This window comes from Streptopelia decaocto (genome assembly GCF_964273445.1).
Source record: "Streptopelia decaocto genome assembly, chromosome: 17".
In the NCBI taxonomy this organism is placed as follows: Eukaryota; Metazoa; Chordata; class Aves; order Columbiformes; family Columbidae; genus Streptopelia; species Streptopelia decaocto.
In genome coordinates, this window is record NC_138672.1 from 5,993,212 (window position 1) to 6,006,918 (window position 13,707).

The 13,707-nt window shown below is 41.0% G+C and overlaps 1 protein-coding gene across 2 annotated transcripts in view; it reads right to left on the minus strand.

The window, feature by feature from the left end:
- Window positions 1-13,707, minus strand: part of CDK5RAP2 (CDK5 regulatory subunit associated protein 2) — a 71,572-nt gene that overhangs the window by 18,837 nt on the left and 39,028 nt on the right. For both annotated transcript variants that reach the window (XM_082068097.1, XM_082068098.1), the window contains 5 exons: window positions 11,903-12,368; window positions 8,313-8,565; window positions 6,830-6,943; window positions 3,283-3,883; window positions 1,458-1,690 (listed from right to left, as the gene is read on the minus strand). In XM_082068097.1, the coding sequence (XP_081924223.1) occupies window positions 1,458-1,690; window positions 3,283-3,883; window positions 6,830-6,943; window positions 8,313-8,565; window positions 11,903-12,368 (1,667 nt within the window). The remainder of the gene's footprint in view (window positions 1-1,457; window positions 1,691-3,282; window positions 3,884-6,829; window positions 6,944-8,312; window positions 8,566-11,902; window positions 12,369-13,707) is intronic.

Genomic DNA, 13,707 nt, shown 5'->3' on the forward strand with positions numbered 1-13,707 from the left:
AAGAAAAGGGCACACACAGGATTTTGCCTGCGATATTCTCGGTGGTACAGTGTGTCAGCACGAGCACAGTTCAGTGCAAGAGACCTGGACTAATTTGAATACGGAAATAAGAGTTTCTTGGTGTCACCTTGACTCCCCATATTTTAAAATTTTTGTGCAATTAAGCAAAAGTGGCAGGCGAGGGTTGCACAGTTGAAATTTCAGGGGAATGAACTGAAGGTCGGGATGGAAATGCAGAGACAGACGGTTGTTTATGCTGCTTCTTTACAGTCAATTCTTAGTACGCTGGATGTTCTTTATAACCCTACAAACATCATTTTATTTTAATGTGTGATTCAATGCAACACCATTGTGTTAGATATATTGAATTGTCTCGCTTGTCACTGACTTTTCGTAGTATATAGGATACCATCTGTTGGTTTGGGGATTTTTTAAAGGCATTTAATGTTTATTCACCACACAGTCTTCTCATTTGTAATGCCAGGAATCTCTGTAGCCACCGAAATCATTGAATACACTCAATCTTTTATTACACCGCTCTGACACACTTGCCATAATACCTTTTTCTCATACACAACTCCTTTATATGAGCCATCGAAACTGCAACATGCTGCCAACTATCTTTAATGAAAGGCAGAATACAGATCATTATTTGGCTGGGCCCTGGATGTTTCTGCACAAAGGATCTTCTAGAGCCAATTTCGGGAAGACGCAGGGGTCAAGGTCCCTATCAGGCCATCTCAAGTATTTCTCTGAAGATGTTGGTTTTGCAGCTGTATTACCAGTAGTTTGGGTCAGAAAGAGCAATACTTGCAATAGGAAAAGGTCTTTCTTGCCAGATTTCACTCATATTAGTATCTCTTTTCCAGCACTTCACTGCTAACTTTCTTCAAAGTACAGACTGAAGGCAACACCACAGAATCACACAGAATCCCAGAATGTCAGGGGTTGGAAGGGCCCTGGAAAGCTCATCCAGTGCAATCCCCCCATGGAGCAGGAACACCCAGATGAGGTTACACAGGAAGGTGTCCAGGCGGGTTGGAATGTCTGCACAGAAGGAGACTCCACAACCTCCCTGGGCAGCCTGGGCCAGGCTCTGCCACCCTCACTGAGAAGTAGTTTCCCATTTCCTGAAATACAAAATCCTGAAGCCTACTTGTAATTAAACTTATACTAAGCTTTAACCACCATATTTTGAACAGTTAAAATATGCACGTGCTAAGATAACTCAAAATGGAAGGTGTCAATATAGAGGACAACTACAAAAGTAAAATCAAGTCTTGTTTGAGCACTAAAATTTTACCTTCCAAGACACTCCTCCTATAAATCATTTAAAAGCAACCAAAAGGAAGTGAGGCTTCCTTTTCACTAAAAAGAAAAAAAGTAATCAAACAAACCTTCACATTTTAAGAACGTTAACGTATCTCCGACAACAAGCACAAAATACTGCTACTTACCATACAGGAATTTCCTTTCTAGCTTCTCAAACAAGAGCACACTTTGATTCAGCTGTTCACGGAAGCCTTCAGCAACGTAATAATCTACATCGCTGGCCTGCAGCAGTTCCTCAAAAGCTTTAATAAGGCTCGTCAGATGCTGATGGTAAGCGACACAGGCACTGCAGATCTCTTTAATTTGCTGGCGTTGATAGGAGAGTTCTTGAGCTTGTGAATGAACTAATGAATCATACCTGAGAAAATGAAATGATCTTTAAAGTAATTTTCTGACCATAAATAACATTTAAATATAAATAAAAAGTGAATTAAACTTATATTCCTAAGCTATAATTTTATGTGACTCAATTTTATTTTTAAATGCTTTTACAGCCACAATGAGAACTGTATTGTCTCTAACTGTTGAGCTTTGTATTTATGGGCATAACTTCTGGGTTATTATCCTTCATTTAGCTGCTTCATTTGTAAGATGGGCAGAATAACTAAAGTGATGACTTGTTTTCTGCTTGGAAATAACCCGATGGCAGGCAAAGGTGCCAAACTGAAGTAAATAAGAGTGAATACATGAAAAGAATCTTTAAGAATACACATATCTTTCCTCACTGGTTGTTTTTTGTTGGTGGTGTTTGTGTGTTTGTTTTTAACTCCCTTCTTCTGAAACTTCATGTCTTTCCTGCCAGGAGCACAATATTGGACTTTCTGAGCTGATGGTTTCAACCCAGACTGAAAATTCTGCCTGTCTCTGTATGTTTATTACCAGAGACATGACCGTGACAACCACTGCAGTGTCCAAACTCTTGTACTCCACATGCCAGAATATAAATATCTATTCAGATCAACTGAATTTATTCTGCACTTGCAAGCACAGACATCCCCTTTTTACTACCACTGTCTGTATCAGAGATGATAGACTTATTTCTACAGAACCGTACATTAGTGGAGAGAAAAAGGGAGAGGATCTGAAAAGCTGCAGAGAATCAAACAATACAGGGGGAATAAACAAAATCTCTGACAGTGTGGGTTGTTACAGAATTTTTATTGTCATTTGTATAGAAATGCATAACTCATTCTGGGGTCTGTCACTTGTGACTCTTGCCGCTGTCCAAGACAGTGGCCATAAAAACTTTACAGCGATCCATACTGTCTCATTCCTTAATTTACACACTTAGACCTTCCTTTGTAAAATGGATGAGGTATATTTTCAAAGTATGTAAATTTATATGTACTGTGGAGCATGACTGTATTTTATAGCAGTAATACTAAGAGATTTACAATAGTCCATGTTGGTGGTTGCTCGGTGTCTCCAAATATTTCTACTCAAGGATTCTGAAGAAAGCCAACAGGCCAAATATCTTTCTGTTTTACCTCCTGCCATTCTACAGGCCCTTGCAACAATAATGAAATTAGAGGGGGAAAAAGCAGGGATGGTGGTGGAAGTTAAAAAAATATTTCCTCTTATGGGCCCCCATTTGATGTCTGTGATTTGTATATATTCTAGACAGAATCACAGAATGTCAGGGATTGGAAGGGACCTCAAAAGATCACGGACCTGAAGTGTGGGGAGAGACACGGGTGTCTGCACAGAACTGTCACGGAGGACGATATGAGCTTATCAGGAGCAGTTCTGTTGCAAGAGAAATCCTGGTTTGTACTTCAAGGCATCTTTTAACTAAATGTTTCAGTTGCTCTGTGTTAATGTTAGTGAAATTCAGCCTTTACTGTAACAACACGCTGCTATGTGAACAAAATTATCTTCATATTACCTCCCTATGTTATTTGCTATTGCTGTTTACAAAAAGGAACCTGAAACGGTAATAGCTTTACTCACTTGGATGGTGATGTTTCTCTCAGTTTGTTCTGAAGATGATACAATTCATCAAGATGCATATTTGCAATTTGCTCTTTTTCAAGTTCCGCCTCATTTGCTGACAGCAGTTCCTTAAGGTTTTGTGCTGTCCATGTATTGGGTGCTTCTGAAGACTCTGAATTCCTATTTTCAGTGTGGAGTTCATAATCCATCAACTGATGTACACTAGGAAGTGTCTTGATTTCTTGCATAGCTGTATCTTGCACTTGTGTACCACGTCTTTCCGCAGGCAAGGCCGTGTCACTCAAAACTATATTGGAAAAATCGCTCGATAAAAGCTGGTCAGAGGTCTGTAAATTAAACACGAACATTTTGTACTTTTCAAGCTCAGACTTCATGTTCTTAATTCTGCATTTCAATTCTTCTATATCATCTATGACTTCACAGTCATCAAGTGCATCTGTACTTGTTACACTTGATTGGAGAGAACGTAGGCACTTGGAAGCTGGATCTGTGGTGGCCAAGTCAACGTCCTCATGTTCCACGGAATAAAACTCTTCATTTATCTCTTTTAATGAACGCTGGTTGTTCGTGTTGCAAATGCTATGATGATTTTGCATTTCTGAAAAACAAGAGGCTTGTGTGTGAATATTAATATTACTTTATCTGACATTCTGTTCTTAACCGCACTAGAATGAATTCATTTACTTCTATAATAACAGAATCAAAATGCAGAATAATTACAAAGTATACAATATTAATTTTGAACCTCTGACTTCTTTCTATGATTCGCCCACTAATTCAACTTGCACATCAAATGCTTCAAACCCCTTATCACCTTTTCAGATAACAACACTCTTTTCCCCAATGACAGAACGTGACTTTTGCGATCCACAGTCCTGAATCAGACACCAATGAAGCAACAAAGGTGATAACCTCAAACATAAGGCACTGCGAGTTAAAAGTAGACTCTATGACTTTACATTGTTCTTCCTAAAACTTCTAATTAAATATTCTTTTTCTCCTCGCTTCAAAAATCTATACAAAACAAATTGGAGCATGAAGTCAGTGGCATTTTAAAAAGATTATCAACAAAATAGTAAAATTTGAAAAGAGGGCTTTAATAACTTCTTTTTAAAATGTGTTCTAAAAAAAAATCCATAAAAATGATCGGTGTTAAAGGTTTTACTGGCACTCATTTGGCATGCACAGCACATCCCTTAGTTGACTTTGCCATTCATAAGTAATGCAATCACCCCAGACTCAGACCAATAAAAGCTATATATTCCTACATATATCCTATGTTTATAGTTCTGTGTATGTCGACAGCTGTATGTGCAAGTATCTCAGAAAATAGTTATTTTCTGGTTACCAGTAAATTAAATTTTCCCCTTCTATAAGTTCTGCAAAAGATCACTACGAATTAGAACCTCCCTTTTGGGAGTGTGAGAGTCGGTCCGAAGATGGAGCATAACTTGCCTGAACATCGCCATCAAGAACTGAGAGAACTGAGGCCCTGACAGAAAGAACGCATGGACAATGACTTGGAGAGAGGCCCGAGGAGAAGCATTGTGTTGCACTGGTTTCTCCAATACAGGGGGCTGCTGCTTACAATGGCTGCTGTGTGGACTTCGCCTGCTGCTTCAGCCAAACCAGCCCCAGCCTCCTGAAGTTATTGTTATGATGGTCTCTTTGACCCAGGGACAATAGCTGTCGTCCAGAAGTTGTGTTCTCACCTGCAGCCTCAGTTACACATGTTCCCCACCTGCTCCCTAAAACAATGGCCAATGAAAAGGAGCATGCCCAGAAGCTCGCCAAGTGTCCTGAGGTCACCCCATGGACCAGAGAAAGACCCCTGAATGCTGGACACGTAAGCGTTGGCAAAAGAAAGCGTGAATCTTTGGAGCCTGCGCAGTACGAGCTTGGGCTGCGAAATCAAGGCGGAGACTGGCCTCGAACAATGGGAGCAAGGGGGTGAAGAAGCACAAAAGATGACTCCAGAATGGACGCCGTTGAAGATCTTCCCACCAGAGGATCCCGAACCACGACAGAGGACCGGCAGGACTCCACAGGACCGGAGACCAGAGGGAGCTTCTGGAACTAGATGGTGATAAACGCAACCTCATTTCTCACCTTTACTTTTACTTTTCCCCATTTCTTTCCCTTTTCTTTTTCTTACGCTCTCTCTATCGTGTGCCGCTTTACGGGCAAATTAATAAAGTAACACTGCTTGATTGAATTATAACCCCTTGGCATTTTGGTCGCCTTAATTTTGCACTCTGAGATCAAGGTAAAAGAACCATCATCGAATGGACCATGACAGGGAGTCACTCATTGGTCTTGCAGAGGTCTTAATACTTTCAAATAGGTTTCCATAGAGAATTCGAATGCCCAGCTTCAAGTTCTAAATCAGTACAAAATCTTGAAGGGGGGGCAGCTGTATAGGAAGGACCAAGTCAAGCCCAAGTACAAAAGAATAAAACCAAATATAACCTAAAAGCCAGGAAAATAATGAAGCTTCAATACTGGGATATCAACACATAGGAAATGAAGGTGAGATGATGTTCTCTGCAGCACGCACATCGCTGCACACCATTATGTGTCATTCCGGAGGTGACAGAATCACGGGACAGAAACGCTTCCATTGTGTGTGAATTCAAGAAGACACGTTGAATAAGAGAATGTGACACTCAGGTTCCTTCGCTTCTCCTTCCCTGGCAGCGGCTGCTGCAGGAACACACGTCACAGGAGGTTGGGGACTAAGACGGACAAAACCCCAGATAACTAATGAACTCTTCAACTCCACATTCCTGATTTCACGCAAAGAAATATTTCTGATTATAACACTGGTTATACTTGTTAACTTGGCTGTCCTTTAATTAAAGGAGAACTAATAAGCTCTCTGTGCATATGTGTCCACACACACATAGGGCAACCATAAAGCACAATCCCGCAAACCAACCGACTGGCTTCAATGGAACTACTTATGCAAATAAAATTAATGATGTGACAAAGGATTGCAAAATTGGCCGTATCCTCTGTAGTCTATATGCAACATGCTAACCAGATTATTCAAGCCCTCCTGAAAAAGACTAATGGATGATGCAGAAACACGTAATGCACAGTATTAAGCCTATTTACATTTTCATTAAACGATTCCATTAGGTCTCAAGCTAGTTGAATGCCTTCAAATAATTCAGATAAGCAAAATTCTATCATCAAATTGCTTCATTCCAATAGTTCATAACTAGATGCAGAAGTAATAAGTAACAAACATTTAATTCAGAGAAGAGTTCAGAAGTGAGGACATTAGCAATAGAGATCAGAGTTAGGCATACAACTCATTATTTTTACTGGAAATGAGACTCATAAATCCCTGTGGCCCTTCTGAAAGCATAACCCTTAAAATACCAACTTGGATTCTTAGAGAAATTAATCCATACTAGCTAAAACATCCAAGATTTAAGATACACAAATAATGGCAAGGGAGACAATTACCTCCAGTTTTTTACAATTTTGTGCAATTCATATTTTCACGATTTTGTACTATATCATATAAATGCCCTACCTTGATAGTTTTGCTGATTTTTGTCCATCACACATTCATTCTTGTCCCCTGTACCCAGATCAACACCTTGCAACTCCACCTGGACGTCACTATGATCCGGTTTGAGTGAGTCAGCTGGTGAACAGTGAGGGAAAATAAAACAAGTCAGTAAGTGACTGAGAAAGATTAAGCAGGGAGAGTTAAAACAGAAACAAACAAACAAAACCACCCCACCCTATGAATTCAAACTTGGTTCTCTGACAGTTTGGAACAGGAAAGTCATTTAAGGAAGACGAACTATTGAAAATGACTTTACTGGTCATACAAAGCAGTGTTTGTACATACTTTCTAAATACCTGAACTATTTATTAGGATAACTACTAAGAATGTGAATTGCAAAGGCTTCCTACCAACAAATGAAGATAAACATTTGCAAGTCACCTTTGTAATGTAACAGCTAATCAATTTTAGTGCATTTTTAAATGCTTTATCTTAAGCTTGGAGAAAAGGCTAAAAAGTTTCTCCAATCTGAGCATTGATCATACACTAATCCTCTGCAATCTCCTGTCACATCAGGTCTCAGAATTACTCCGTTTGCAGCACAGCAGTTACCCGGGGTGAAGAAATCCACGTGGGAAGGAAATCCCAGACTGCAGTGCTCATCCGTTCTGATCCATTTCAGGATCCAATCCAACATACAGCCCTTCTCAGAATTCTCCGTAGGTTTCGCACATACCAAAATTAATTGCTATAGTCCTACCAACTGCAATAAGGTTGTTCCATACCTGTCCCTTGCCACGACAACGTTGTCATTAACAACAAAGCCTCCGCAACCTCTGCCTTTGACAGCGGCTCACTTGCTATTTGATCAAATCTTGTTTCTTGTATTTACATCTCCCCTCTCCCTCACCTATCCTTTACATCCCTACTCAGTTTTCAATCTAACTGCTAAGTGCATTTTGTTTTTACCACTCCAAATCTTTATACGATACCCACTGTTCCTGGCCTCGCATTCATCATACTTTGCTGATCCAGGTACTTTGTCAGCACCTTAGTTTAAATTAACCCAGGCATGCTGTAAACAGACATGGATGACTTGACCGATCAGAGGAATATTGGAAAAACTTATTTATGCAGCAGAAACAAATACAGTATTTTTATACTCTTTTGTCTCCATTACAGACAGTTTTCATTAGACTTGGCATCCTATAACATTGACACATATGTGCGCATGTGTGGGCACCCTATGAAACTGTCATTTATTATATACTTTGTGTCATGTATGCAAAGCACATTCCATTCCATACAAAGGTGTTTTACACTCTAGCATCAAAAAGAAAAAAAAAACATTTTTCAAGATCTGTATTTGCCTACCCAAGAAAATAATAAGATTAAGCAGCATTGTAGCTGGGTAAACAAATGATCTGTTTTTATTTTCTGCTACAAGGAGAGAAGCCACTATTTCGAGCAGCATTACAAGCCATTGTGTCTGCTCTTTATTTACCTCTCACTGATGTGCTTTCCTGTGCAGGCTCTTCTTCCAGGTTTTCAGTTACAGACTCATTCGATACCAACTCTCCATTTGTTTGTGCCTCAAGTTGTTTGGTTTGTACTTCACATGCTTTCAGACCTTCATTAGTTTGTAGTTTGGAATCTGACTTCTGCATGCAGGAGTTCAAAGGCACTTTTCCTAATGATCTGGATGATTTTAAGAGAATGGGCAGACGGGACTTCTTGGGCAGGTAAGTAGAATCAGTCTGAAAAAGGGATGGAATAAAATGGAGAGTTGGCAGCTCACATGTAACAGTCAAGCAAAGGAAGTATAAACAAATATTCCAGGAAAAATAAACATTTTTCCAGTAAGAGCAGTAGGTGTCACATTACAGAATCACAGAATGACAGAATGTCAGGGGTTGGAAGGGACCTGGAAAGCTCATCCAGTGCAATCCCCCCATGGAGCAGGAACACCCAGATGAGGTTACACAGGAAGGTGTCCAGGCGGGTTGGAATGTCTCCAGAGAAGGAGACTCCACAACCCCCCTGGGCAGCCTGGGCCAGTGTCTGTCACCCTCACTGAGAAGAAGTTTCTTCTCAAATTTAAATGGAACCTTTTGTGTTCCAGTTTGAACCCATTGCCCCTTGTCCTGTCACTGGTTGTCACCGAGAAGAGCCTGGCTCCATCCTCCTGACACTTACCCTTTAGATATCTGTAAACATTAATGAGTCCCCCCTCAGTCTCCTCTTGTCCAGCTCCAGAGCCCCAGCTCCCTCAGCCTTTCCTCACACGGGAGATGCTCCACTCCCTTCAGCATCTTGGTGGCTGCGCTGGACTCTCTCCAGCAGTTCCCTGTCCTGCTGGAACTGAGGGGCCACAACTGGACACAATATTCCAGGTGTGGTCTCCCCAGGGCAGAGTAGAGGGGCAGGAGAACCTCTCTGACCTACTGACCACCCCTTTCTAATACACCCCGGGTACCATTGGCTTCCTGGCCACAAGGGCCCAGTGCTGGCTCATGGTCACCCTGCTGTCCCAGGACCCCCAGCTCCCTTTCCCCTACGCTGCTCTCCAATAGGTCATTCCCCAACTTATACTGGAACCTGGGGTTGTTCCTGCCCAGACACAAGACTCTACACTTTCCTTTGTTATATTTCATTACATTTTTCCCTGCCCAACTCTCCAGCCTGTCCAGGTCTCTGATGGCAGCACAGCTTCCAGTGTCAGCCACTCCTCCCGGCTTCGCGTCATCAGCAAATTTGCTGATAGGACACTCTATGCCCTCGTCCAAATCACTGATGAATATATTGAATAATATAGGCCCCAGTACTGCTGTATGGTATATTTCCTGTATGCTGTATACTGCTGTATGCTATATTTCCTGCTGTAACAGACATCCTATCATTGGAGTTGGGGGGAGAAGTTAAATTCCTTTAGTCATTCTATTTTAGCCTCTCACCTTTTGACGACTGCATAAAATAAACGTGTCCCTGTTTAAACCACAGAGCATAAAATAGTGCTATCGCCAAAAAGATTAAACATGCTATATGCTGATGAGAGTTATGGAATTGTGTGTAATAACAAAAATCAATAATGGCATGTTCAGATAGATTCAGTTAGGTTTTTTTTGCTGTTCATTTGCTCCACTAGCGTCATAAGTCCCGTAATTTCTTTTACCACCCAGTGTATTCTGAAATACCTTTCCACATTCATTTCATAGCAATTATACTCCTTACACAATTTAAAATAATAAAAAGCAAGTTCCATTTTCCTAATGACATACTCAATTCCTTTTGTACATACATGAATACAATATAATTTGGAGGCTGAAAAATAAATCCAGGCGGGATGAACTTCCTGCTAGTTTTACTAAACTGCACTAATAACGTCGAACAATTTCCAGCTGTCTGAGGGTTGTTGTCCAGACATATATGTCACCCAGATTGCCCAAAGTCCAGTCCAGCTGGATATGCAAAATTATTTATAAAAGCCATTCAGAAGCAGAAGATACACCGCATTAGTGTGAACAAGATGCATTTAACACAATGGACTCGGGGATTGCACTGAGGTTACAACTGATTAAACCAGAGAGGAATCTGAAAAGCGCTGAATCAAAGCCATATATATAAAGGGTGAGTGTCAGGAGAACGGAGCCAGGCTCTTCTCGGTGACAACCAATGATAGGACAAGGGGTAATGGGTACAAACTGGAACACAAAAGGTTCCACTTAAATTTGAGAAGAAACTTCTTCTCAGTGAGGGTGCAGAGCCTGGCCCAGGCTGCCCAGGGGGGTTGTGGAGTCTCCTTCTGTGCAGACATTCCAACCCGCCTGGACACCTTCCTGTGTAACCTCATCTGGGTGTTCCTGCTCCATGGGGGGATTGCACTGGATGAGCTTTCCAGGTCCCTTCCAACCCCTGACATTCTGGGATTCTGTGAAACAAGACAAAATTTTTTTGAGTTACTTAGGTTTTAATTTTTCAAGGGTATCAGAACCTATGGCTAAGACAGGCATGAATTTTCCAGGGCGCTTGCCAGGGACCAACCATACATACCAAAATCTTTTCCATAAAAACCCGAACTATACAAAATGTTTATGCCTGTACAGAACAAAGGCTTATCAACATCTCCTGGTTTACAAGCTCCTTCCTTCAGAAAACTGAAGCCAACAGGAACAAGCCAGAATAAAAAAAGAGTTGTTCCCAATTGCCAGCTCACAGAAATCTCTTGATCACTGAAGTCATGGAAGCCGCTCTTTGCAGAAGGTGCCACAACGTTCTCTATTAGCAGTGCAAAAAATCAAAAGCAATACTCTCCTTGTCTGCAAGAGGGAAGATCTTCAAAGAGTTTTCAACTTCACTTCTCTAGCTGCTACTAAAACAATACAGATGAAGCCTTTAGCAGACACTTGTTCTCCCACCTCTTTGGTTGGGATCACAGACCATGTGCAAACAAACGGTTTGAAAACTTATCTGGCAAAAGCAAACTATGTCTGTACTCACAAAAGGGATTCTGTGCACTGAGGTTCCAACCAATAACCAAGAGCTGAGCCCCAGTTTTATGGAGCACGACTGGTCATATTCTCGAAAAGCAAGACACAATGATAAGATGTTAATAAAAGCACAGAATTAAGATTCGAAGTTGTTGAAATCTGCCGTTGACTCTTCACCCGCCTGCTCTCAGACTTCATGCAAATCTTCAGTTCTGTAGAGCTCGTTTGCCATTTAGACTTAATAAGCTTTCAGTTCAGAAGACTCTGGTTCTGAACTTTATGAACATCTATGCAGAGATATAAGGTACTACATAATCAGACCATTATGTTAGAAACAATCTCTTTTTCCAAAAGCTATAACATTTACTAGTATCCAGTCCCGGTGAGGATTGAAATTCAATTAATTAATGTTCTAAAGCACACTGAAGTATGCGATGAAAAGCTCTGAACATTAAGAACAATTATCTAAAATATATTTGGTTTACATCTCTTTTTCTAATTGTAAAAATTACACAAGAGCAAGATTTAATATTAGAAATGAAACGTATTTTTCTCTTTTATACATGTATTCCCCAAGTACCCAAAAAAGAATTTTAAATAAACTTACTTCATTTGCTCTCCTTTTATAGAAAAGTCTTTCATGCTGTTCACCCTCCTTGTACACATTTTCTTGCTGATGTTCTCTTTCTGCATTTAATCTTGAATATTTTGGCTTTTCTTCTGAGGCTCCTTTTTTGCCTTCATGTTTGAATCTCATGACATTACTCTCTAAAGTCATTGTTTGTGTAGTTGCATCTTTCAATTCCACTTTCAACAACTCTATATCCTTATTAATCTGCGGCACTGCATCCAGATAAAGCTTCTCTTTCCCATCAAAAGTTGATTTCAATTCTACTTGCTGCTTTAAGAATTTATTGACCTGCTTGAAATGTTTGAGTTCAGCTCTTAGTTGAATAATCATTTGCCTGAGATCTTTTTCATCCTTTTTCTCTATATCTTCACTTGAACATTCTTCCTCGGTTGTGTTCAGATGATCTAACAGTTCATTTACAATTTTCATTTGTTCTTGTCTGCTATACTCAGAAGAAAGAAAAGGCATGAATTTTGATCTTTATTTAAGCAAACACGAACACATTCTAAGAAACTCTTTTGCAGTGTCTTGACTTGAAATTCCCAGGAGATTCCATTTTACTCATTAATGAATTACTCACTAATGAACAGAATGTTTGAAACCTTTTCACAACATGAAGTTATATCATAAATTATCTCACCAATGCTGTTCTCATATTTATGACCATATATGCTCTACCACCCCTCTCCCCACTTGTGAACAGATACTAAAGGTCTGGTCACTCCATCAATTGCAAACATTACATAGCAACATAAGATAAATTAATAGAGTTTACCCTCTTATTTAACTACCTTAATAAAATGGTACCAGAAACATAGGAGACTCTAGATGTTGGGTTTTTCTGAAAAATCTATCCCTTCATGTATTTCTAATTTAACAGGGAAGAAGGAAACTGAGAAAGCAGCCCAAAGCCTGCAAAACCAGGTTCCAGTATAAGTTGGGGAATGACCTGTTAGAGAGCAGCGTAGGGGAAAGGGACCTGGGGGTCCTGGTGGACAGCAGGATGACCATGAGCCAGCACTGGGCCCTTGTGGCCAGGAAGCCAATGGTACCTGGGGTGGGTTAGCAGGGGGTGGTCAGTAGGTCAGAGAGGTTCTCCTGCCCCTCTGCTCTGCCCTGGGGAGACCACACCTGGAATATTGTGTCCAGTTGTGGCCCCTGAGTTCCAGCAGGACAGGGAACTGCTGGAGAGAGTCCAGCGCAGGGCAACCAAGATGCTGAAGGGAGTGGAGCATCTCCTGTGTGAGGAAAGGCTGAGGGAGCTGGGGCTCTGGAGCTGGACAAGAGGAGATTGAGGGGTGACCTCATTCATGTTTACAGATATCTAAAGGGTGAGTGTCAGGAGGATGGAGCCAGGCTCTTCTCGGTGACAACCAATGATAGGACGAGGGGTAAGGGGTTCAAACTGGAACACAAGAGGTTCCACTTAAATTTGAGAAGAAACTTCTTCTCAGTGAGGGTGACAGAACACTGGCCCAGGCTGCCCAGGGAGGTTGTGAAGTCTCCTACTCCAGAGACATTCAAACCCGCCTGGACACCTTCCTGTGTAACCTCATCTGGGTGTTCCTGCTCCATGGGGGGATTGCACTGGATGAGCTTTCCAGGTCCCTTCCAATCCCTGACATTCTGGGATTCTGTGAAACCAGCTCACTTCAGACCATCAAACTACCCCAGATAATGACTGATCCATGGCCAACAGTTTGGAGCGCAATGTTTTAAGAGAAACTTAAGCTAAATAAGAGGCATTTAAAGAATAAGAAAGCCTTTGAATTCTACAGAGC